Source organism: Hypanus sabinus, chromosome 19, assembly GCF_030144855.1.
Source record: "Hypanus sabinus isolate sHypSab1 chromosome 19, sHypSab1.hap1, whole genome shotgun sequence".
Classification (NCBI taxonomy): domain Eukaryota; kingdom Metazoa; phylum Chordata; class Chondrichthyes; order Myliobatiformes; family Dasyatidae; genus Hypanus; species Hypanus sabinus.
In genome coordinates this window covers 7,334,969-7,360,409 of record NC_082724.1, presented here as the reverse complement: position 1 = coordinate 7,360,409, position 25,441 = coordinate 7,334,969, and the positions used below count along the sequence as shown (strand labels likewise).

At 46.2% G+C, this 25,441-nt stretch overlaps 1 protein-coding gene across 2 annotated transcripts in view; it reads right to left on the bottom strand.

Annotated features, from left to right (window-relative positions):
* The window catches only part of LOC132377710 (plexin-A1-like), a 442,266-nt gene that overhangs the window by 165,554 nt on the left and 251,271 nt on the right, over nucleotides 1–25,441 (bottom strand). For both annotated transcript variants that reach the window (XM_059943957.1, XM_059943956.1), the window contains exon 10: nucleotides 9,031–9,231. In XM_059943957.1, the coding sequence (XP_059799940.1) occupies nucleotides 9,031–9,231 (201 nt within the window). The remainder of the gene's footprint in view (nucleotides 1–9,030; nucleotides 9,232–25,441) is intronic.

Here is a 25,441-nt window from a genome sequence, read left to right as displayed (position 1 = left end):
TTCCTCATCGTCGCCCCCTTTCTCAGTTCCGGTATCCTCGGTGTAACAACCTCACTGTAGGTCCTGTCCAGAAAACTCTCGTTTTCGCGGATAAACCTGAGGTCATCCAGTTCTTTCTTCAGTGCTGCAACATGCTCCTTCAGAAGCTGAATCTGGACACACTTTCCACAGCTGTAGCAGCCGGGGGCACCATCAGTGTCCCTGACCTCCCACGTCATGCACGTAGCACACTGAATCAGCTTAGTGGTCATGTCTTCACCCGCTGCAATTGTGCCTGGCGTAGTCTCTTCCCTCAGCCTCCTCGCCGAAGACTCTCGAGCCAAAGACTAGCACTTTTCACACCAGGGACTTCCCTCGACCAAGAATGAGGAGGGCTCTCTGAAACCTACTGAATATTGAAAAGTTGAGACGGAATGGATGTGGAGAAGATGTTTACAATACTGGGAGAGTCTAGGACCAGAAGGCACAGCCCCAGCATACAAGGACCTGTCCTTGAGGCAAGGAGGAATTTCCTCAGCTAGAGGGTGGTGATTCTGTGGAGTTCATTGCTACAGACAGCTGTGGAGGCCAAGTCATTGGGGATATTTAAAGCCGAGGTTGATAGATTCTTGATTAGAAAGGGGCGTCAAAGAGATGTGGAGAAGGCAGGAGAACGGGGTTGAGAGGGATAATAAATCATCCATAATCAAATGACGAAGCAGCTTCACTGGGTCGAATGGCCCAATTCTGCTCCTATGTATTATGGTCATAAGGATTGGCCTCCAAGGCAACAAATTCCACAGATTACATAACACCAAGGGCCCGATGCCATCAATCCCACTGCCAGACCTGCTGGTTCCACTGGTGGATTGTTATTTGCTGAAGATCAAGGCTAGTCTGACTGCAACCCCCACTCTGCATTCCTGCCTAACCCCGATAACCTTCCACTCCCGTTCCATAAGACCATGAGATATAGGAGCAGAAGTAGGCCATTTGGCCCATCGAGGCTGCTCTGCCATTTCATCATGGCTTATCCAATTTTCCCGTCAGCCCCAATCTCCTGCCTTCTCCCCGTATCCCTTTATGACCTGACTGATCAAGAATCCATCACTCTCTGTGTTAAATATGTGTAAAGACTTGGGACTCCACAGCTGCCTGCGGCATTCACTTGTCAAGACTCATTCGACCACTACCTTAAACATATTCAACGGCTCTACTTCCACCACTCTCTGCAGAAGAATCCTTTAGCCTAATGCATGCAAATTGGATTATCTCAGGTGGCACCCTGGTTAGCATAGGCATGTTGGGCCGAAAGGCCTGCTTTAACATTATATAACTCTGTTACTCCAGAGTGGGGTGGCACGGTAGCATAATGGTTAGTGCATCACTTTACAGCGTCAGCAATCACCTGTCCGGGTTCAATTCCCAACACTATCTGTAAGGGGTTTGTACGTTCTCCACATGACCCTGCTCTGGTTTCTTCCCACATTCAAAGGGTTAGCATTAGTACATTGTCAATATGCTATATTGGTGCCAGATAGCCTAATGGGCAGAATAGCCTAATTCTGCTCCTATGTCTTATGGGCCTATGGAATATTGGCGGCATATGTGGGCTACCTAGAACAATCCTCTTTGATTTGACACAAGAGACAAACTTCACTGTATAGTCACAGAGCACCACAGCACAGAAACAGGCCTTTGACACATCTAGTCTGTGCCAAACCATTAATCTGCCTACTTCCATTGACGCGCACCCAAACCATTGCCTTCCATTTCCCTCCCCTCCATGTACCCATCCAAATTTTGCTTAAATGCTGAAATCAACCCCGCCCCCACCATTTCTGTTGGCAACTCGTTCCACACTCTCACCAGCCTTAGTGAAGAAGTTCATGTTCTGCTTAAACATTTCACCTTTCACCCTTAAACCATGACCTCTCTTGGAGTCTCACACGACCTCAGCGGAAAAAGCCTGTTTGCATTTACCTTATCTATACCCCTCATAATTTTGTACACCTCTATCAAATCTCCCCTCAATCTTCTCTGTCCTAGGGAATAAAATCCTAATCTATCAACCTTTCCCTACAACTTAGCTTCTCGAGACCTATAAACACCTTTTGTAAACTTTCTCTGCACTCTTTCCGTCTAATTTACATCTTTCCTGTAGGTAGGTGACCAACACTCAAAGGTTTCAAAGGTACATTTAATGTCAGAGAACTGTACACAGTACTCTATATTTCAGCATAACAACCCAGCTCCTGGACTCAATGCATTGGTGACCATGATGTACATTAACATATCAGTCACCATTTTATTAGGTGCACCTGTTCACCTGGTAATGCAAATATCTAATTGGCCAATGGAACGCCGGCAGCTCAATGCATAAAAGCACGCAGAGAAGGTCAAGCGGTCCAGATCGAACATCAGAATGGGAACAAATGTGATCAAAATGCAACTTCGATAGCAGAGAAGGCACAATCGCGTCTATACAACCTGAGGTGCTTCAGGGGAGCTAATCTGCCTCAAAAGCTACTGGCTAACTTCTATCGCTGTGCGATAGAGAACATGGAATGACAGTGTGGTATTCTCGCTGTAGCAAGACAGATCACAAAGTGCCCTAACAGGTGATTAGGATGGCTCAGCACATCACTGTGACTCAACTACCGGACCTGAGACAATCTACAACTTTTAATGCTCATGAAGACCCATCCCATCCCGGACACTGTTTAATCTCCTGCCAGCTGGTAGGAGATTCAGAAACATCTTAGCCAAGACAGTAAGACTGAAAAACAGCTTCTTCCCAAGGGATGTCATGCAGCTGAATAACGCTACACCCCGGCTTGCCAATGGCCTTTCAGTGTTATCGACTATCAAAGTCACTTGTTGCATGTAAGTATGGGATTTTTTTTTTAATTAAGCCGTACCGCACGCATTGTAAATATCAGTTTCGCACAAATTGGAATAACACCACAATCTTGTTGTCTTGAACAATGTTCTATTAAAGTTCTATTCTATTCTTTTCTACCACGGAATGATTGTTGGTGCCAGATGGGGTGGTTTGAATATCTCAGAAACTGCTGATCCCCTGGGATTTTCATGCACAACAGCCTCTAGTGCAGGGGTGTCAAACTCATTTTAGGTCACGGGCCGAATCAGTCAGGCGCGTGCGAACGCAGCTTTCATTGCCTCCGTTTTTTCAGCCTGTTCTCGTGTGTCTCAGTCTCTGCTATAACTACAAAGTGTTTCACTTCACAAATTCTGTTTCTTATGAAGAAGACTGCTGAGCAAGTATTATTTTTATGATTGGTATTAACTTACAATCATAGGCTTCATATCACCGGGCCATTAATAATTAAAATAATAGATCTATCTAAAATGATCTCGCGGGCCGGATATAATTGTACGCCGGGCCGGATATGGCCCGCGGGCCTTGAGTTTGACACCTATGCTCTAGTGTATAGAGAATGGTGCAAAAAACAAAAAAAAATCTAGTAGGCAATACTTCTGTGGGTGAAACCACCTTGTTAATGAGAGAAGCCAGAGGGAGAACAGTCGGAATGCTTCAAACTGACAGGAAGGCGACAGTCACTCAACAGTCACGTCTTACAACAGCGGTGTGCAGAAGAGCATCTCTGAATGTACAGCACATTGAACTGAAGTGAATGGGCTACAACAGGTGAAGAAAATGAACATACATTCCGTGGCTGATTTATTAGATACCAGAGGCTCCTCACTGAGCGTACATGTGATAATAAGTAGAAGTCTGAATCTGAAGCAGTACTAATCTCCCACAACAATGCACCAAGGTTCGGCACATGGGGATGTTTAATACCCTAAATATTCAGCAAGAAGACTGAACAAGTTAAAATTATCTGTTCAATCAGGTGACAGATGACAATGAATCAATATTTAATTATGTATTTACCATCTAATCAAAAGAATGCAGGAGATCTTGATAGAACTGCAATTAGGTATCTGAGCCCTGGCAAAGGTCAATAATGTATTAATGCAGAGTGCTGGTCTAAAGTAGCTTCACTGGGATTCCCTAAATGGCTTAAAGAAATGAGCAGCCATCCATGTAGGGACAGGAATGCCACAAGGTCCTTCATAAAAGATCTTTCGGGAACCGTAGAGCCAATTTCTGACAACTGCATTCTTCTCGGGCAGTATCTAAAAATGGGTCCTGTGTTCACAGCAAGCTAAGCCTGGGATTACAGTTCACTGTTTATCAAATCAACCTCCTGCGCTGTTGCTGTATGACACGGAAAACGCTTGGGTACCGAAGTCACTGATTCTTCTTAAGCTAGCCCCCTGCTTAATGACAGAGTCTCTGATCCCAGACCGCTCACTGACACCCTTCGATGCCTTGGCAAGTCCCTTGCATTCAGTTCTAGTCCCCGGGATGTGGAGAATTTGGAGAGGGCTCAGAATAGGTTTACTGAGATATTGCTTGGATTGGAGGAAATGTGTGATAACAAGAGATCGGACAAACTAGGGCTGTTTCCCCCAAAATGGCAGAGGCTGAAGGTTATAAGATTATAAAAACTAATAGAAGATAATTAAAATATTACATATTTACATGGCTGCTTGTTTTATTAGAATAGTGCCAATAACATGATAGTCCATGCCACTCAGGGTCTTGGGCAGGGCATGGCATCTGCTTAACCCCCAATCATGGTCACGAGAAGCCATGGGAGCAGGTGGTGGATGGTCGTATGAGCAGCCGGTGCATATCACAAGTCCTGGTTATGTAACCACTGACACCAGACCAACAGTCTCTGAAGCGTGTTGATGACGGCTGGGGTCACCAGTCCTGTAAAGACACTGCCCAGGAGAAGGCAATGGCAAACCACTTCTTCAAAAACATTACCAAGAACAATCATGGTTGTGGAAAGATTGTGCAACACGTAGCTCTGGTCTCCTTACTTGAGGAAGGATATACCGGCTTAGGAGGTAGTACAGAGGAGGTTCGCCAGGTTGATTCCAGAGATAGGGGTGGGTGGGGGGGGTTAAACTATGAGGGCAGGTTGAGTCACCTGGTTCTGTACTCACTGGAATTCAGAAGAATGAGAGGAGATCTTATACAAACATATAAAATGAAAGATTCGGGGGAGTAAATTTCGGACGGGGATGAGAAGGAACTACTTTCCCAAAGAATGGAGAATCTGTGGAATTCTCTGCCCAATGAAGCAGTGGAGGCTACCTCAGTAAGTATACTTAAGACAAGGTTGGATAGATTTTTGCATAGTAGGGGAATTAAGGGTTATGGGGAAAAGGCAGGTAGATGGAGATGAGTCGATGGTCAGATCAGCCATGATCTTATCGAATAGCGGAGCAGGCTCGACGGGCCAGATGGCCGACTCCTGCTCCTGTTTCTCATGTTCTTATGTTATGATGATGAGCTGGATCGTAATTCTATGTGCTGTGTGCGACTGCATGGATCAGGTTTTACACCTTGGCCCCAGAGGAACGATGTTTCATTGGGCAGTATACATGTGCATGGTTAAAATGACAATAAACGTGAACTTTAAACTAGAACAGGTAAATCAGATGTAGGTGTTTTTTTTACAGAGCGTAGTGAGCACTGGAACACACTGCCAGGGAAGGTGGTAGAGACAGATGCATTAGGGCCATTTAAGATACTCTTACATAGGCACGTGGATGATAAGAAAAGTGGAAGGCTGTGTGGGAGGGAATGGTTAGATTGATCTCACAGTAGGTTACAAGACTGGCACATCATGAGCTGAAGGACTCATACGGAGCTATATTAATCAAAGGTTCAAAGTACATTTATTATCAATATATGTATGCAGTACACAACACTGAGATATATCTTCCCACAGACAGCCACGAAGCAAAGAAACACCGTGGAGCCGACCTGTTCACAGAGAAACGTCAACCCCAACCCCACCCGCACACAAAAAATTTACGCAGATAACCACAGAAAGGATGAGTGGAAACACAGAATATAAAACGCAAAATCACAAGGCACATTTCAGTTCAGTTCATCTCGGTGTCTGTAATCTGCAGGCTGCCCCAATTCAAATATTGCCCAAAAGTAGGAACAAAAAAGTGCAACCAGAACTAGAACACATCATAAACCTGAATTAGAGTCCAAATCTACAGTCCATGTCGATTAAACCTTGCTCCGGCATCCAGAATCGAGGGAGAGGATCTTCCCTCAGGAGAAGTGAGAGACCGCCTGTCTTAGTGTTGGGTCTATCAAACCCAGATCTTCTAGCTGGAGCAGTAAACCAATGTGCTAACGGTTACACTGGCTGCAGTACGACGTAATATTTTTTTTTAAATTACAAGTTACAAAAAGAAATTTAAAAAAAAAACAAGTAATGCAAAAAGAGAGCAAAATAGTGAAGCAGTGTTCATGAAGCATTCAGAAATCTGAAACTCTACCACAATCCCAAGCGGTGACCCCATTGATTGGGCCCATCCCACCCCAGGGACCTCGCCTCACCTCCCTGCTAACCCACCCACACACCACTGGCTCTTCCGGGAGCCTTGCCATTGGTGGACATTCATGGACTTGCGTCATGTTTGGCCTGTCAAGACCCACAGGCCTCACACGCACATACACACACGTCAAGAAGAGACAATGAGGCCCCGGTCATCAGCCAGCAACAAATGTGAATATAATATGCTGGATTCTTAAAGCCGACAGTCTGGTAAGCTGAAGGAGAAGATGACAAGGGGAGATTCAAGAGGGTTGTGTGTGGCTTAGTAAACGACTGCACAGCCCTGATAGACAACAGGCTCCGTCGTTATTTGGAGGGGAAATAAGCAGACACAAATCCTTTTCTAAAGCGGCATTGACACAGCAGCAGTATATTATTGTCGAAAGGAGCAATCAGCCAGCTGCATTGTGCTGAGATCAACTCAAAGAAACAATCCTGCACCACCGCCCCCACGTCGGGAATGCCAACGAGCGATGCACAGTGCTCAGGGCACAGCAGGAACCCAATCATTAACTCTGGATATCTTGATAAGACATAACCACACAAATTCCACAGCGAGTTCATTGTTCCTGCCAACACTGTAGCATTGTTGAACCCTCACCCTCCCGCCCCCCCCAACAAACTCTCTGCCAGTCCTTGTTCAGAAGAACGATCGGCTTCCCTCTTGTCAGGCCAGCCAGAGAGGGTGAGGACACGAGGGGTGGGGGTGTGGTGAGGGTTCAGACACCGGCTTTCACTCTTGTCTTATGACACTGGGACCGACTGCTGGTGCTGGGCCTAACAGAGCGGGAAGGCAAAAGTAAAACAGCAGGACCTCTCATCCTCCTTCACTCCAAACAGAAAAGACTAGCTTGCTCAACCTTTCCTCATTAGACCTGCTCTCCAATTCAGACAGCATCCTGGTAAACTGCCTCTCTACAACCTGCACATCCATTCTATAATGAAGCAACCAGAACTGAACTCAATACTTCAAATGCAACATTTCCTGCAACATTTCCTCGCAGCTGTAAAACTCAATTCCCCAAATACTGAAAGGCAACACACGAGACACCTTCTTAACCGCCCTATCAACTCTGAAGGATCACTGAATGTAGATCTCAAGATCTCTCTGTTATATATCCTGCCATTAATTTTGTACTCTGCCTTCAAATTCAACCTTCCAAAATGAATCACTTTGCATTTTTCTGGAATGAACTCCATCTGCAACTCGTCAGCCCAACTCTGCATCCTGTCAATGTCCCACTGTAAGCTACGAGAATTTCCTACATTGTCTGCAAATCCTCCAACCCTCGTGCCATCTGCAAACTTACTAACCCACACCTCCACTCCCTCATCCAAGTCATTTACAAATCTCACAAAGAGCAGTGACCCCAGAACAGACTCCTTCAGACCACCTCTGGTCACCGACCTCCAGGCAGAATATGGCACACCCACTACCACCTTCTACCTTCTGGGGGCAAGCCAATTGCAAATCCATCCGGCTTGTAATGAAACAAATAACTGATAAGGCCTGGCACAGAAGATGTCCAGAAATCAGTGCCCCTGAGGTCTATTTGTTTCTAGTCCCTGTCCCAAGTACTCAATATCCTCCTCAAGTACAAACATTTGTACTTCATCTCCCTTTGGGAACCGGGGCTTTGAATGCGCTTTCATGGAGGGTGGTAGCACAGCTGGTCCTGTACCTGTTACCCGTGTGGGCTACCAGCAGGCAGTCAGCCCTTCAGCCCTACCCCACTGTCCCATCAGATCCTCACTCTGGGAGACAAGCACTTTCATGTGTGTGTGCGTACGTCCGTCTGTGTGCATGTACGTGTGCAAATGCTTGTGTGTACACGAGTGTATTCTGGGGATGAGTCTTTCAACTTCATCATGGCAACACCTCCAAAACCCAACGATCTGCCCACCAACACATTGTAGTGTTGGGCTCTTGCTGTCAGTCACTGGGTGGCACATTCCCTCCTCTTTCCAGCTGACACAACGAACGTTTCACTGGCTGTCAGCACTAAGCAGCATCCTTGGCAACACAGACTGGACATGCAGAGGACAGATCCAGCCCAATGGGCTGAATGGCCTTCTGCCCATCACGCTCTCATCTTCTCTCTCTCCCTATTTCTCTAAAACCATCCCAATCCTTCACACCTTTCTGTAAAGATCCCTATCTTTCCTGCCCCCTTCATTCTTCCACTCTGCCTCCTCACCATTCTGTCCCCCTCCCACTCCCCTTCTCAATTTCCCTGCTATTCGCTCCTCTCCTTCTTTCTCAGCCTCACTCCCCTTTTCTCTAAACCTCCTTTGCCTCACTTTTTCTCCTCTCTCCCTCCCTTTCTCTCTCTGTCCACTCTCTGACTTCCCTCTCCCATCTTCTCTCTCTCACCCCCCTCACCCTCTCCCAACTTCCCTCTCTCCTACCCTCCTTCACAATCCCCGTGTCTGCATTACGCCGCACAGAAATAAGGCCACTGGGCCCACCCTGCCCATTTCTCTTTGGTGGGTAAGAACGAAAATACCCGCACCATGTGACAGAGAGTCAACAATCCATAGACAGACCCACCCTGCACCCTCAGTTCGACCCCTGTGTCCCTACCGAGGTGTTCTGACACTGCACCCTGGAGCTGTTGAATCGTAGGGCAGGCACGCGGTGCATGGTCCCCTGGATGTTGAAGATGCACTCGTAGCTTCGTTGGCCTGACTGAGGCTGGGGTAGGTTCTTGGCGGCCAGCGTGATCGGCTTCACCACTCCCACTGGGATGAAGATCTCTGTGGAGGGGAGAATCTGCGGGCAGTCCTGTGAAGAGAAGAGACAGCCATCAGTCAGTGTACTCGTCTGCCTCCCATCTCCTTCTAGCCATGTTATCACACATCTCCACGTTGTCCTTAACCAGGGGTTCCCATCCTTCCTTATCTCACAGACTCCTATCGTTATCTGAGGGGTCCGTGCATTCTAGGTTGACAACCTGTGGTCTAAAGGATACATAGAAGTAGATTAGACAATTTGGCCCATTGGGTCCGCTCTGATTTAAAAAAAAAATTTGCCCTGCCATTGCTTGCAAGGCCCTGCCCCTCATTAGCATAACCACCATTCATTTGCATAACCACACCCCTCATTTGCATGACCCACCCTTTATTTACATGCCCACCTTTTATCTTGTGCACCCCCACATATTCATTTGCATGTAGATACAAAGCAACGAGGTTAAGAAATTGCAATGTTGGCATTCATGTGGTTAGGACTGGAATGTAACATCAAGTATGTGCTGCCCAGCTTTACAATTATAATTGTAACAATACAACTATTAAAACAAAAAACTTCACACCATTTTATAAGCTTCTTCCCCCAGGCAGTTAATCTGATCAACCATTCCAGTTAGCCACCACCACCACTCTCTATTATCTCAGTCACTGCTCTGCAAACACTTGAAACCACTGTTTACAATGCTGTTTACATGACGGCATTTATATATTTATGCACATTTTATTCCATATCTATGCTTTAATCACTAAGTTTATTTTATACATAATTCCTAATTCTTTAGAACTGTTAAATGTTGTATTTTTGTTGCATATCACACCCTGACCAAAACACCACAGCAAATTCCTAATGCATGTAAAAGTATATGACAAATAATGCTGTTCCTTGATAAGGTGTTCGTCAAACCACATTTGGAACATTATGAGCAAACTAGGGCCTTGTAAATAAAGAATCATGTGGCAGTATAGTGGTTAGCACTACGCTTTCCAATAAGCTTTAGGCACTTTGGCCTTCATAAATCAATGTACTGAGTACAGAGGGTGGGGTGTTATGTTGAAGTTGTATAAGACATTGGCGAGGCCTAATTTGGAGTACTGTGTGCAGTTTTGGTCACCTTTCTGCAGGAAAGATGTAAATAAGGTTGAAAGAGTGCAGAGAAAATTTACAAGGACGTTGCTGGGTCTGGAGGACCTGAGTTATAAGGAAAGATTGAATAGGAGGACTTCATTCTTTGGAACATAGAAGATTGAGAGGATATTCGACAGAGGTACATGAAATTATGAAGGGCAGAGAGAGGGTAAATGCAAGCAGGCTTTTTCAATGGAGGTTGGGTGGGACTACAACTACAGATCATGGGTTAAAGGGAAAAAGTTTAAGGGGAACATGTTCACTCAGAGGGTTGTGGGTATGGAACGAGCTGCCAGCACAAATGGTGCATGCAAACTCGATTTCAACATCTGAGAGAAGTTTGGATGAGTACGTGGATGGTAGAGGTCTGGAGGGTAATGGTTCTGGTGCTGGTCAATTGAAGTAGGCAGTCGAAATGGCTCAGCACAAACTAGATGGGTCGAAGGGCCTGTTTCTGTGCTGTCCTTCTGTATGACTCTATGACTCTAAACAGAGCCTGTTTATTGGAATTGGAATTGGAATTAGTTTATTATTGTCACATGTGCCAAGATATGGTGAAAAGCTTGTCTTGTCTGCGCTGTTCGCACAGACACAGTGTTCATTGCACAGTACATTGAGGTAGTACAAGCTGAAAGAGTAACAATACAGAATTAAGTGCAACAGCCACTGAAAAAGTGCAGTGTAGGTAGAGATATGGTGCAAGATCACAAGATAGTCAGGTCAACAGGCCTTCTGAATGTGGTAGGGGACCATTCAATAGTCTTATAATAGTGGGGTAGAAGCTGCCCTTGACCCTGGGGGGGAGTGCATTACTGTGGTAGCAGTGTCTAAAAGAGAGGGGTATAGATTTAAGTTGGCTGGTGGAGTGGAGATACGTCTCTACCAAAGGAGGTGTAAGGAATTCCTTCCCTCCGCTAGTCTGCAGGTCACCCTTGGGCAAGGTGAAGCCCCTGCTTAACCCCCACTCCCCCCAATCAGGGTCATGTGAAGCCACGGGAGCAGGTGGTGGATGGTCGTACGAGCAGCTGGTGCACATCACAAATCCTGGATATGTGACCGGGTAGACAATCTCTGAAGAGTATTGAAAATGGCTGGGGGTCACCCAGCTTGTAAAGACACTGCCCAGAAGAAGGCAATGGCGAAAAGATTTGCCAAGAGCAATCGTGGTCATGGGAAGACTGTGATCACCTGCATCAAACGACACATTATAACGAACAAATGATAGGTTTAAAGTGAGAGGCAGGAGAATTAAAGGCAGTCTGAGTGGTAACTCTCCCTCACAAAGACTAATTCATATTCATACTGTCATTTAACTATGTACATGTATACTGCCAAACGAGACAGAGTTTCTCTGGACCAGGGCGTAAAGCACAGTCATACACATAACACACGATAACTTCAGAAAAAGAATTAAATCTGCAAATGAATTATGCAGAGATAAACAAAGAGCATAAATTAAATATTGTAAGGTACAGAACAAATCATCCTGTGACACTTCAAATACAATGTGGCAGGAAGTTCAGAAGCCTGACGGCCTGAGGGGAGAAGCTGTTTCCTATTCCAGACAGACATACTTTATTGATCCCGAGGGAAAATGGGTTTCGTTACAGTCGCACCAACCAGGAATAGTGTAGAAAATATAGCAATACAAAACCATAAATAATTAAATAATGATAGGGAAATTATTCCAAGTGGAAATAAGTCCAGGACCAGCCTATTGGCTCAGGGTGTCTGACACTCTGAGGGAGGAGTTGTAAAGTTTGATGGCCACAGGCAGGAATGACTTCCTATGACGCTCAGTGTTGCATCTCGGTGGAATGAGTCTCTGGCTGAATGTACTCCTGTGCCTAACCAGTACATTATGGAGTGGATGGGAGACATTGTCCAAGATGGCATGCAACTTGGACAGCATCCTCTTTTCAGACACCACCGTCAGAGAGTCCAGTTCCAACCCCACAACATCAATGGCCTTACAAATGAGTTTGTTGATTCTGTTGGTGTCTGCTACCCTCAGTCTGCTGCCCCAGCACACAACAGCAAACATGATAGCACTGGCCACCACAGCCCCGTAGAACATCCTCAGCATCGCCCGGCAGATGTTTTTGTTTTTATGCATTGGAGTCTCCTGCCTGATAGTAGAAAGTCAGAGGATGCTGGATGGATGGGTGGGATCCTTGAGAATACAGAGGGCCCCTCGCAAGCAGCACTCCAGATAAATGTCCGCGATAGATGGTAGGGAGACCATCCCTAGCATCCTCTCTGGAATGAGCTGCCGGAGGAAGTGGTGGAGTAGGAACAGTAACAACATTGAAAAGGCACCTGAACAGGTCACTGGATGAGCAGAACATCAAGTGATATGGAATTATTGTGTGCAAGTCAGATTGGTATAGATACGCACGGGGGTCAGTAAAAGATGTGGTGGGCTGAAGGGCCGGTTTCTCTGCTGAACAACTCGACAACCAAATGAAGAAGATTACCACTAACACCTGCCTTTTGCTGTGTGCTGGCCCAAAGTTGGTGAATCCCTGCTTGTCCCGAAATTTAGCCACCGTGCTCGTACACCAACCTCCCCCTCCCCCATCGCGGGCTGAGTATGCTTGTTACGCCTCTCAACCCTCTCACTGGTTCGGTGGTTCAGGTGAAAACGTTATTGACGTTGACATATTGTGAGTGATGGCTCGACGTAACAGACGGAAACGACTGTAGGTTCACTGCCAGAGGTATATTTTTGGAAATAATTATCTGTGGTTCATCGCACCTATGTGATGGCTGCTTCATATTCCTGTACGTTTCCTCTGCGCGTCTCCTCCTCGCTTTCCCGTCAGAGTAACATTCCACACTCTGCCCCAACTTTCATCCATTCCCGTCCCTCTGCACCTCGCGCCTCTTACAAGGCGCAGTCACCCCCACTCTCCGAATCTCTCATGCAGCATTGTCAACTCCAGATCAGGCTCACTTCTAAAAAGGCATCGCACCCCTGAATGCCTAACACTATCGTAGGCACAAGGGATTCTGCAGACGCTGGAAATCGAGAGCTGCACACACAAAATGCTGCAGAGACTCAGCAGGCCAGCCTCTATGGAGAGGAATAAACAATCAATGTTACGGGCCGAAACCCTTCATCAGGACTGGAAAGGAAGGGAAGAGAAGTCAGAATAAGAAGGTGGGGTCGGTGGGAAGGAGTACGAGCTGAAGGATGGCCAGGTGAGGGGGAAGGCAGGGAGAGGGAATGGAGTAAGAAGCTGTGATGTGATTGGTGGAAGAGGGTTAGGGTTAGGGTAAAGCGAAGAACCACTGCTTTATATAGGAAAAATTTTCATAAAAGCGAAAATCCTCTTTGTAATGTGAAAGCAGGTTACTAATGTAGGTCTTTTGTAAAAGTGAAGTGGTGTAAAGCGAACATTCGTAAAGTGGGGGACACCTCTCCAACTGTGGTGTTTTATAGAGCTGTAAAATTACCTCGTGGCTCTTGAACTCAACTACCAGATATGTTTTATAAACTCTGTGTCAGCTCCTTCACAATGAGAACGAGTTTTATTATCACTCCCTACTTGTACATAGTTCTTTCCTTTTGCTTGTTTTTTCTTTCTACTCTTTTCTATAAGTGTATACCCCAGATAAATACTTCGTGGAGATTTTGTGATATATATGATTATATGATATATATGTACAATGTCTGAAATACATCTTATGGAAATGTTTGTTTGATGAACTTCAATAAAAAAATAAATTACAGAGATTTATTATCGCTGCATACAGGATGTCATGCAGTTTATCGTTTTGCATCAGTAGCGGAGTGCTAGAGAAAAGAAGCGATGTTGCAACAAGAAATGCAAAATATAAATAAGTAGTGCCAAATAGTAATTCATAAACACAAAAGATTCTGCAGATGCTGAAAGTCCAGAGAAACACACACAAAATTCTGGATGAACTCAGCAGGTCAGGCAGCACCTATAGAGGGGAATCAGTCAACATTTCGGGCTGAGAACCTTCATCAGGACTGGAAAGGAAGGGGACAGAAGAAAGAAACCTCACTATTACTCTTTGATGCTATGTATTTATCTATCTATCTACCTACCTACAGTAACTGTGCTGAAGTCTTAGGCACATACACAGTAGCCGAGACCCTTCATCAGGACTGGAAAGGAAGAAGGATGAAGTCAGATTAACAAGGCGGGGAGAGGACAGGTGAGAGGTGAGACCAGGTGGTTTACTGGTGGCTACACATTTTAATTCTACCTCCCATTCCCAATCTGGCATATCGGTCCACGGCCTCTTCTACAGTCATGATGCAGCCACTGTCAGGTTGGAGGAGCAAGATCTGAACATCTTTATCCATCGATTTATCCATCTCCCCCTTTCCCCTTTTCACATTCCTTATTCTGAATCCCCTTCTACCTCTTCTCTTCTCACCTGCCCGTCACCTCGTTCTGGTGCCTCTTCTCTTTCCCTTTATTCCACTATCGCCTTCTGCCTGATTCCATCTTCTTTCAGTCCTTCACTTCTTCCATGTATCACCTCCCAGTTTCTCAGCTCATCCCACCTACCTTCTCCCTCACAGTTTCCCCTGTCACCAGCCATCTAGCATTCCTCCCCATCACCCCATCTCCTCATTCTGGCTTCTCTCCCTTCCTTTTCAGTCCTATTTCTTCACTTCCATTGATAGAATCAGAATCAGGATTATTATCGCCGGCATATGTCGTGAAATTTGTTAACTTTGCGGCAGCAGTACAATGCAATATATGTGCAATGTATTATGTGAGTATTCGTAGGTCAGAGTGCGTATGATGTCAGAACGCGGGTTTTGTAAAATGAAAGTCTGGTGAATAAACGTGTGTGTTGTCCGAGTCACATTAACGCTACAATATGGTCAATATAGAAAAAACTGAATTACAGTGTGTGTGTGTGTGTGTGTGTGTGTGTATGTATATATATATATATATATTTATATATATATGTCTGTATATTAAATAGTTAAATTAATAATTTAATTAATAACTATTAATAAATTAATAGTTCAATTAAAATAAGTAGTACAAAAATAGAAATAAATAAAAAAAGTAGTGAGGTAGTGTTCATGGGTTCAATGACCATTCAGAATCAGATGGCAGAGGGGGAGAAGCTGTTCCAGAATCACTAAGCGTGGGTCTTCAGGCTCCTGTACCTCCTCCCGGATGATAGCAATGAGAAGAGGGCATGTCCTGGGTGGTGGGGGTCCTTAATAATGGATGCTGCCTTCCTGAGGCACCGCTCCTTCAAGATGGGTGCTACAGAGACCAGTATCCATGATGGAGCTGACTAATCTTACAGCTTTCTGCAACTTACTTCGATCTTGTGCAGTAGCCCCCCCCCCCCCCAACCCCCACGTACCAAAGAGTGAAGCTGCCTGACCTGCAGAGCTCCCCCAGTGGCCGTGGGGTCACCAGCAGATGTCGGATCAGAGGGTGAAGCCTGTGGTAGGTGGACAGCCAGGCATCGCCCGCCTGCCTAGAATGGATACTTAGCAGAGGGATTTTAAAAAAGTCACTGAAAACTTGGGACATTTTCCATAGTGACTGAACTTTACAAGTAGTGAGTCACTGCTCTAGCAGCTCTCAGGAGCCAAGAATGAGAGGAGAAAGATAAAAATATAAATTAATCTCTCTGTACATGTATGCGGTCAGGAGCAACATTACTGAGGGGCTCCATTGTGTTCAATATTTGCACTGTCATATATTTTTATCTTTCTTCCCAAAGGCTGGATATTTTAATGAATGTTTTGAAGAGAAAATAGAGACTGGAGGGTCATGTGGATTTAATTGCAGCATCCTTGTTAACGCCTGACCTTTGGAAAACATCGGCTTCTCCCCAAGGAGAGGCCGCTTTAATGCGAGGGATTCGAAATCGAAAACAACACTTCTACACAGGGCAGCTGGCCTTGGCCAACACACACACACACACACACACACACACACACACACACACACACACAAAATGCCGGAGGAGCTCAGCAAGTCAGACAGCATCAATGGAGGGGAATAAACAGTTGATGTTTCAGGTCGAGACCCTTCATCGGAACTGGAAAGGAAGAGAGAATAAACCAAAATTAGAAGGCAGTGGGTGGGATAGTGGGAACTGGGAACCAGAAATAAAGGGCAACTCATGAGGACGGGTGAAGGGTTTCACCTCCCTTTGTTTCATAGATTTTTTTTTTTGAAAGATTTTTGGCAAAACTGTACTAGAACAATGATTCGCAAGGTAAGTGCTTATGGTGTTGGAGATCCCAAAATGAGATGGATACAGAGCAAGATGTTAGATGCTACAGGAACCCAGCATGTTAGGCACCATCTGAGGGAGGGAAATGGACAATTGTTTCAGGCTGAAGAAACTCGAGCTGAAATGCTGACTGTCCATTTCTCCTCCGCAGGAGCTGCTTGATCTGCTGAGCATCGAGGTAGTCAATCCAGATTCCAACATCAGAGGGAGGTGGAGAGGAGGAGGAGAGAGGCAGGGGGACAGGGGGAGAGGAGGAGGAGAGAGGCAGGGGGACAGGGGGAGAGGAGGAGGAGAGAGGCAGGGGGACAGGGGGAGAGGAGGAGGAGAGAGGCAGGGGGAGAGGGGGAGAGGAGGAGGAGAGAGGCAGGGGGAGAGGGGGAGAGGAGGAGGAGAGAGGCAGGGGGACAGGGGGAGAGGAGGAGGAGAGAGGCAGGGGGAGAGGAGGAGGAGAGAGGCAGGGGGACAGGGGGAGAGGAGGAGGAGAGAGGCAGGGGGAGAGGGGGAGAGGAGGAGGAGAGAGGCAGGGGGAGAGGGGGAGAGGAGGAGGAGAGAGGCAGGGGGAGAGGAGGAGGAGAGAGGCAGGGGGAGAGGGGGAGAGGAGGAGGAGAGAGGCAGGGGGAGAGGGGGAGAGGAGGAGGGGAGAGGGGGAGAGGAGGAGGAGAGAGGCAGGGGGAGAGGAGGAGGAGAGAGGCAGGGGGAGAGGGGGAGAGGAGGAGGAGAGAGGCAGGGGGAGAGGGGGAGAGGAGGAGGAGAGAGGCAGGGGGAGAGGAGGAGGAGAGAGGCAGGGGGAGAGGGGGAGAGGAGAGGGGTAGAGAGAGAGAGAGAGACATGGAGGAAGAGAGGAAAAGGAGAGGGAAAAAGAGAGAGAAACAGAGGCAAATACGAAGAGAAAAAGAGAATGAGAGAGAATGTGGGAGTGTGCACGAGCGAGAGTAGAGGGAGAGGAGAAAGGGGTAGAGGAAGAAAGGGAAAGAGAGAGAAAGACGTAGAAAGAGACAGAAGCCACACGTATTCAAGCCAAATTCACAAATGATACAGCAATGAGTAGGAACTCATACTGCATAAAGCGTACAAACAGTTTACAGAGATATTGATAGATTAAGTGAGTGGGCAAAATGTTGGCAAAAGGAGCACAATGTGAAAATACGATTACTTACTTGGGAAAAAGGGCTATCACTTCAATGGGGAAAGATGGCAGGAAGCTACAGGGATGTTGGGAGCCTTCCCACGTGAAACACAGAAAGCCAGTACGCAGGTAACAAAACCAACACGGTATGGGGTTGTGGAATACAGTGTTGGGAAATGTACGATAACGCATTTTGCTAAACTGAACAATACTGTGGACTATTATCTAACTGGGAAGAAGGTTCAAACATCAGACATGCAGACAGACTTGGGAGTACTTGTGCAAGATTTCAAGGGAAATAGAACATAAAAGCAAGGAGACAAAGCTGGGGCTTAATAAGACACTAGTCAGGCCACACTTGGAGTATTGTCAACAGTTTTGGGCTCCGTATTTCAGAAAGGTGTTGTTGTCATTGGAGAGAGTCCAGAAGAGGTTCATGAGGATGATTCCAGGAATCATCCAGGAATCCAGGAAACCCTAACCCTAACCCTACATATGAGGCGCATTTGGTAGCCTTGGGCCTGTATTCACTGGAATTTAGAAGAATGTGTGGGAATCTCATTGAAACCTATCCAATATTAAAAGGACTAGATAGGGTGCATGTGGAGAAAATGTTTCCTATGGCAGGGGTATCCAGAACTGAGGGCACAGCCTCAAAATTGAGGGGTGACCTTTTAAAATAAAGATAAAGAGGAATTTTTTAGCCAGAGAATGGTGAATCTGTGGAATGCTCTGCCACAAACTGCAGTTCCCTCATCAGTCAGGGCATCAAAGGATATGGCAAGAAGGCAGGTGTGTGGGGTTGAGTGGGATCCAGGATCAGCCATGATGGAATGGCAGAGCAGACTCAATGGGCCGAATGGCCTAATTCTGCTTCTATGTCTTATGGAATGAGGTCTATGAGGTAAGTTGTTTTGCATGGAGATTGTTTGATATCAGGAAGTATTGCCAGAAGAGACAGTCACATCAGAAACAATTATTACACTTAGTAGCCACTTTATCAGGTACACCTGTTACTTGCTCATTCATGCAAATATCTAATCAGCCAATCACGTGGCAGCAACTCAGTGCATAAAAGCATGCAGACATGATCAAGAGGTTCAGTTGTTGTTCAAATCAAATATCAGAATGGGGAAGAAATGTGATCCAAGAGACTTTGACTGTGGAATGATTCTTGGTGCCAGATGGGGTGGTCTGAGTATCTTAGAAACTGTGATTTTCACACACAACAAAGTTCAAAGTAAATTTATCATCAGAGTACATATGTCACCATATAGCAGTGGTCCCCAACCACCGGGCCACAAAGCAGGTGCTACTGGGCTGCGAGGAAATAATATGATTTGTCGATATGAAACGATACGAGTCAGCTGCACCTTTCCTCATTCCCTGTCACGCCCGCTGTTGAACGAACACACGCGAGGTCATCAGTCGCTTCAACGCCGTGATACCCTCATGCCGGGGATCACTGGTTGGCTTCGGGTAACCGGTCGGCGAGAAGTGCCGTTGGTACCGGCCCGGAGCGCGGACAGGTGGGCGCCACCTCTGAACCAGTTTAGCACACCGAATGTTCGTGGGGAACCCGGTGCTAAAATATTCGCAGACAACCTGATTTGGGCTCAGGGTTTCGTAAGTAGAAGAGCAGCTACCTCGCTGCGATCTACTGAAAGTCATCCCTCGAGCCAAACTTTTGTCGGCCGATAGATCCTATCTAACTACGGGGGGCGGCGGGCGCACTGTCACACTCCTCCTCGCTCTCCGGACTGCGACCACCGCAGCCCCAGCACGGGGACCTCCAGCCCTTACTTTGTCCTCTCACCCCATCCACGACCAGCCGTACCTGGCCAAGGCGATTGGCGGTGGTAGGCTGTCTAATGAGGCAATGAAGCCCTCAAAACTGCTTCGGCACCTTGAGTCCAAGCACCCTGCACTTAAAGACAAACCCGCTGAGTTTTGAGCAAAAAAAACGTGAGCAAGCGGGACAGAAGCAAGTGCTGAGAGCCACGAAAACTAAATTGCGGAATAGACTGGTGTTACGCCCGTGGCCCCCTCCTTTTTTGAGAATCGCAGGATCGCTGTTGATTCAGGTCAGGAGACCCAGAAAATGAGAGAGAGACTCGCAGATTCCTCAATGTTTGGAATGTGTCCTGGGCCTCGAGAGACAAAGCCACGGTTAACGGCCAATATCTCTTGGGGACGGAATTGTGTATTGAGTACTGTACGATTCATCGAAGCCCCCAGGCAATGAACCGAGGGGGGTTGGTGGAGGGATTGCATCATCCCAACCTGATTGACATCTGAGACCCTGTGGGTCAGGATAAAAGAGGGTCTGTGGGAACAGCCCCTTCAGACGCACCAGAAGAAACGCTCAAAATCCTGTAACAGCGTAATAGCGAAAGCCGGTGGAAAAGCCCACGTGCGTCCTTTTCCGTTTGCCTCGGAATTGGTGGGGCCTTTACCACAGGAGAACGGCTTTAGCTAACAACAAAGGGGAAATCAGCCCCCAATGACTCTCAAAGGATTGACATCATAAAAGGAATGGGCAAGTTAAACCTCCATCTTTCTCTCCAACCAAAAGCTGCAGCTTGAATGAACTTGAGTGACTTTTATATTTCCATCGGACAATACATTATCCCCTAGACAACAACAGAGCTATTTCTTAGTGATTAATATTATACCCGCGCTTTTAGACTTAGTAGTGACGATGTATATTATCTGTAAGTTTGCAGTGATATTCTTTTTGTGTATTTTTATCAATAAATACTGTTAAAAATAGTACCATCAGACTTCACCGGACCTCTTTATCTTTGCTGGTAAGTGACCCAGTTACGGGGTACGTAACACTGGACATAAGGAACTGACTTCGAGTATCGCTGTCTCCCATCACCCCTCGATGGGACCGTCTTGTTGCAGGGAAACAAGCCCAGGGCTCCCACTGATTTAGCAATATTGGTGTGTTGCAATAATTTTATATGTTCATACAAAGAAAATATGCGCTGTGTGTTTAATATTCAAACGTTACTTAAAATGTTATGATGCTATTGACTTATAAGAGACTTACAAATGACATCACTATATTCATGCGAGACAAATATGCACTGTGTGTTTAATATTAAACTCGTTAGATAAACCCTTTTAGAAATGAAATTGAGTGTAGTAGCCACTTAGAAGTGACTTATCGTTGACTTATCACCTATATTCCGGTCCTGATTAACACCCGCCCCCCACCCCGTCGGCTGGTCGGCAAGAATATTGTCGATATTAAACCGGTTCGCGGTGCAAAAAAGGTTGGTGACCCCTGCCATACATAACCCAGAGATTCATTTTCTTGCAGGCATTCACAGTAAATACAAGAAACATCACAGAATCAGTGAAAGATTGCACCCAACAGGGCAGGCAAACCAATGTACAAAAGGCAACGAACTGCAAGTTCAAAAATGAAAAAAGAAATAGTAATAATAAATACATAAGCAATAAATATCGAGATGAAGAGAATGGTGTGAAAAACAAAAACATCCAGTGACTGGCAGATCTGTGAGTGAAAATGCCAGAGTGGGGAATAGAAGAAGGGAGAGAGGAGGGGGAAAATTTTACTGGATGGAGAAATCAATGTCTGTGCCATCAGGTTAGAGGCTACCTAGATGGAGTATGAGGTGTTGTCCATCCAAAGAGATTAAACATCGTACCAAGCCGCCAAGATCAATCTGTTCTTCCTCAGACAAGTACCATGGGACTCTTAGATAGGTGCCTGAATGAAAGAAAAATGGAGGGCTGTGTAGGAGGAAAGGGTTAGATTGATATTGGGGTATGTTAAAAGGTCAGCATAACATTGTGGGCTGAAGGGCCTGTACAGTGTTGTACTATGTCCTACAGGGTGTGTGCCTCAAGAAGTCATCCACCGTCAAGGATTTCAACCATCTGGGTCACACTCTCTTCTCACTTCTACTGTTGGGGAGGAGGTACAGATTTTCAGAATAGCTACTTCCCTTCAACCATCCGGTTCTTGAACTTCTGCCTTGGACTCTTACCAATAACAGAGGGGTCTGTGAACCCCAGGTTGGGAACACCTGGCCTAGATTCTATCCTTCTGTCTCTTACTCATACAAGAGCCTCTTAAACATACAGGCTGTGTCCGTTTTATTAGTTACAGGAGTGGAACCCAGTTCTTGAATACAACCTGAACCTAACTTCAGCAATGCAAATCTACAGACCACTTCTTCAGCTATAATGGATTTGTCTCCAATCATGTCTTTGATTTTGCACTAAGTATTGCTCCAGGACATAAAAAAAAGTTTGGGAACCCCTGCACTGAAGTCCTCCTTTTGCACAGTATTTTTGCGTATGATTTTTATGTCATTTATATTCTGTGCGTTGTCTGTACCTGTGTGCCTGTGATGCTGCTGCTAAATTTTCCGTTGCACTGTACTCATGCACAAGGCAATAACTTAGCTCAACTTGACCCACAGAACCTGCTTGCAGTCCCATTTCTCCCCTGCCCTCCTGGTCGAGCCTCGGGGATACTGGCACCCCCTCACCCCCAGTGGCTGCATTCCCCAGGGACAGCTATAGGATTGGTCCCAGGTTGGAACAGTGAGAAACTGCAAGGGTTGGGGGAGGTGGCAGAAAAATAATGGTCCAAAAAAACAATCGTGACTTTCAGAGGTGAGAAGCATTAACACTGGTAATCTGTTCCTGTAAAGCAGGGGCTGTCTAGAGATCTCGCTGAACTGCATTGGAGACAAGGCCATCTCTGAAGGAACACTGATAACCACTCAGCTACACAGTATCGGCTGCTACCCCAGAGGAAATGATAACCCGGCATCGACCTGTCTGATATATTTTGGTTTCTTCCAGGTGCACTGTGCAGATGACACAGATCACTCCCACCTGAAGATCATTTGTAATCTAAACCGTCCCTTCATTTAGATCCAGCAGGTGGGCATCACTGCCCAGGATCTGTATCCATTGCACATCCTCGAACGCCCCGGGAGTGATGGTTCAACTTGGAGAGACATTAACAAACGACCAAGCTGGAGTCGGATACAGGCCCGGCGAGTTTGAAGATCTCCCCTGACTGAAAATAGTGATGCAAGCACAGAGAAGGCGTGCAGCGGCTATATTTCGTTAAGAGTTTGAGGAGATTTGGTATGTCACCGAAGACTCTCGCGAACTTCTCTGCGGATGTACCATGCAGAGCATTCTGATTGCATCATCTGGTATGGAGGGTAGTAAAAACTGCAGAGGTTTGTAAACTCAGCCAGATCCTTCATGGGCACTGGCCTCCCCAGCGGTGGGGACGTCTTTAAAAGGCAAATCCTCAAAAAAGGTGGCATTAACAACCCCCATCAGCAGGCCAAGGTTAAATCAGGTGTTGCTGGCTCGAACGGCCGTAAGGGCCTATTCTGCTCTCCATCTCAATCAATAAATAAGTTATAAGAATGCTGATTGTGCCTCAAGTGAAAGCCTTCTTAGCAACACACAAAGCCAGCTGTTTTTTAAAAATTTTTTGCAAATTCTTTCTGCAGATTTTGTATGCAGTTATAGAAAACAAAAGCGAGCCCCAGGAATTGATTGGCCCCTGGAAGTTGCTTGCTTCTCACCTCAGAGAGACATTTCTCAAAACACTTCACCCTTCAAATGTAATGATGGCTTGCTCTTCAGTTTAAATGCCAGGCAATTAACCTTTGCAACACAGTTTTATAAAGAGAGGTAATCCATTTCCTGAATGAGATACAGGTTCCAATCCTGTTTAATGTTAACGCAACTGTCCCCGAGAAACATTAACACCTCTGTATACATCTTGCAGAAAGCTGTGGACAGAGCTCAGCATGTCACGCAAACCTAGCCTCCCCTCCATGGAATCTGTCAATGCCTCGGCAAAACAGTCAGCATAATCAAAGGCCCCACCCACCCTGAACAGTCTTTCCATTTAACTGGGTGCTCATCCCTGAATCCCATCATGAAGGACCCCACCATCTGGGACATGCCCTCTTTGCGTTACCACCATCGGAGAGGAAGAACAGGAGCCGGAAGACTCTTGCTCAGTAATTCAGGAACAGCGTCTTCACTTTGCCGTCGGGTTTCTGAACGGTCCACAAACCCGTAACACAACCTCATTAGTCCTTCTCTTTGCACTAATTGTGATTAAAAATCTGCTTCTGATTTTGAAATCAGTGCCCTCTCGAAAGTCCCCATCGTGAGAGGTGGAAACAGGTAAGACGGCCAGCAGGGCTCTGGTGAAGCTGTACCAGGCCAACCCCCTGTATGGTGGATACAATGAATTACAGAAACATTGGTGATCTTTGGACAATGGAGACAGGAGATCATCAGTGGCCCATGTTCCACTAGGAGCCAAGGGCCCAAGAAGAAGACCCTCTCAAAAGCCTTCACATCTTTTGTCAAGCACAAACACAAGTGATCTCTGTTGCCTTCTGATTCTTCGACTATGTGCTCACTCAAACTCACTACTACTGCCACATGTCCATCCTGGGAACTTGTCTCCACTGCCATCTTGTGCTACATGGCTTCCAGTTCCAATTCCAGGTCTTCCTCGTTGGGCCCAGTGAGGATTCCAGATACCTGACTGCTTCTACCGCCTCTTCTCCCTCTATTTGTTCTCCTCCTTCCCTTTCTTCTATGGTCTACTGCTCTGTGCTTCAGCCCTTTACCTCTTCCACATATCACACCTCCCAGCTTCCCACATTATCCCCTTCCCCAACCCAACCACCTTCTCCCTCACCTGATCTCCCCTATTCCTGCTGACTTGTCCTTTTTCCCCCTCAATCCACCCTTGTTATTCTTCTCTCTTCCCTGCCAGCCCTAATGAAGGGGCTCAGCCTGAAACGTCAACTCTTAATTCCTCTCCATAGATGCTGAGGAACTCTCTGAGCTGCAGCAAATGTTCCTCCAACATTTTGTGTGCGTCGCTGAAGATTTCCAGTACATGCAGAATCCCTGGTGTTTAACCATAAGATATAGGAGCAGAAGTAGGCTATTCAGCCCATCGAGTCTACTCCGCCATTCAATCATGGGCTGATCCAATTCTTCCAGTCATCCCCATTCCCGCCTTCTCCCCATACCCCTTGATGCCCTGGCTAATCAAGAACCTATCTCTGCCTTAAATACACCCAATGACTTCACCTCCACAGTCACTCGTGGCAACAAATACCACAGATTTACCACCCTCTGACTAAAGTAATTTCTCCACATCTCTGTTCTAAATGGACGTCCTTCAAACCTGAAGTTGTGCCCTCTTGTCCCAGAATCCCCTCACATGGGAAATAACCTTGCCCGATCTGTCCAGGCCTCTTAACATTCGGAATGTTTCTATGAGATTCCCCCTCATTCTCCTGAACTCCAGGGAATACAGCCCAAGAGTTGCCAGATGTTAATCATACAGTAACCCTTTCATTCCCTGAATTATTCTCATGAATCTTCTCTGAACCCTCTCCAATGTCAGTATTTCCTTTCTAAGATAAGGAACCCAAAACTGCACACAATACTCCAAGTGTGGTCTCACAAGTGCCTTATAGAGCCCCAACATCACTTCCCTGCTCTTATATTCTATACCTCTGGAAATGAATGCCAACATTGCATTCACCTTCTTCACCACTGACTCAACCTGGAGGTTAACCTTTAGGGTATCTTGCGCGAGGACTCCCAAGTCTCTTTGCATCTCTGCATTTTGAATTCTCTCCACATCTAAATAATAGTCTGCCTGTTTACTTCTTACACCAAAGT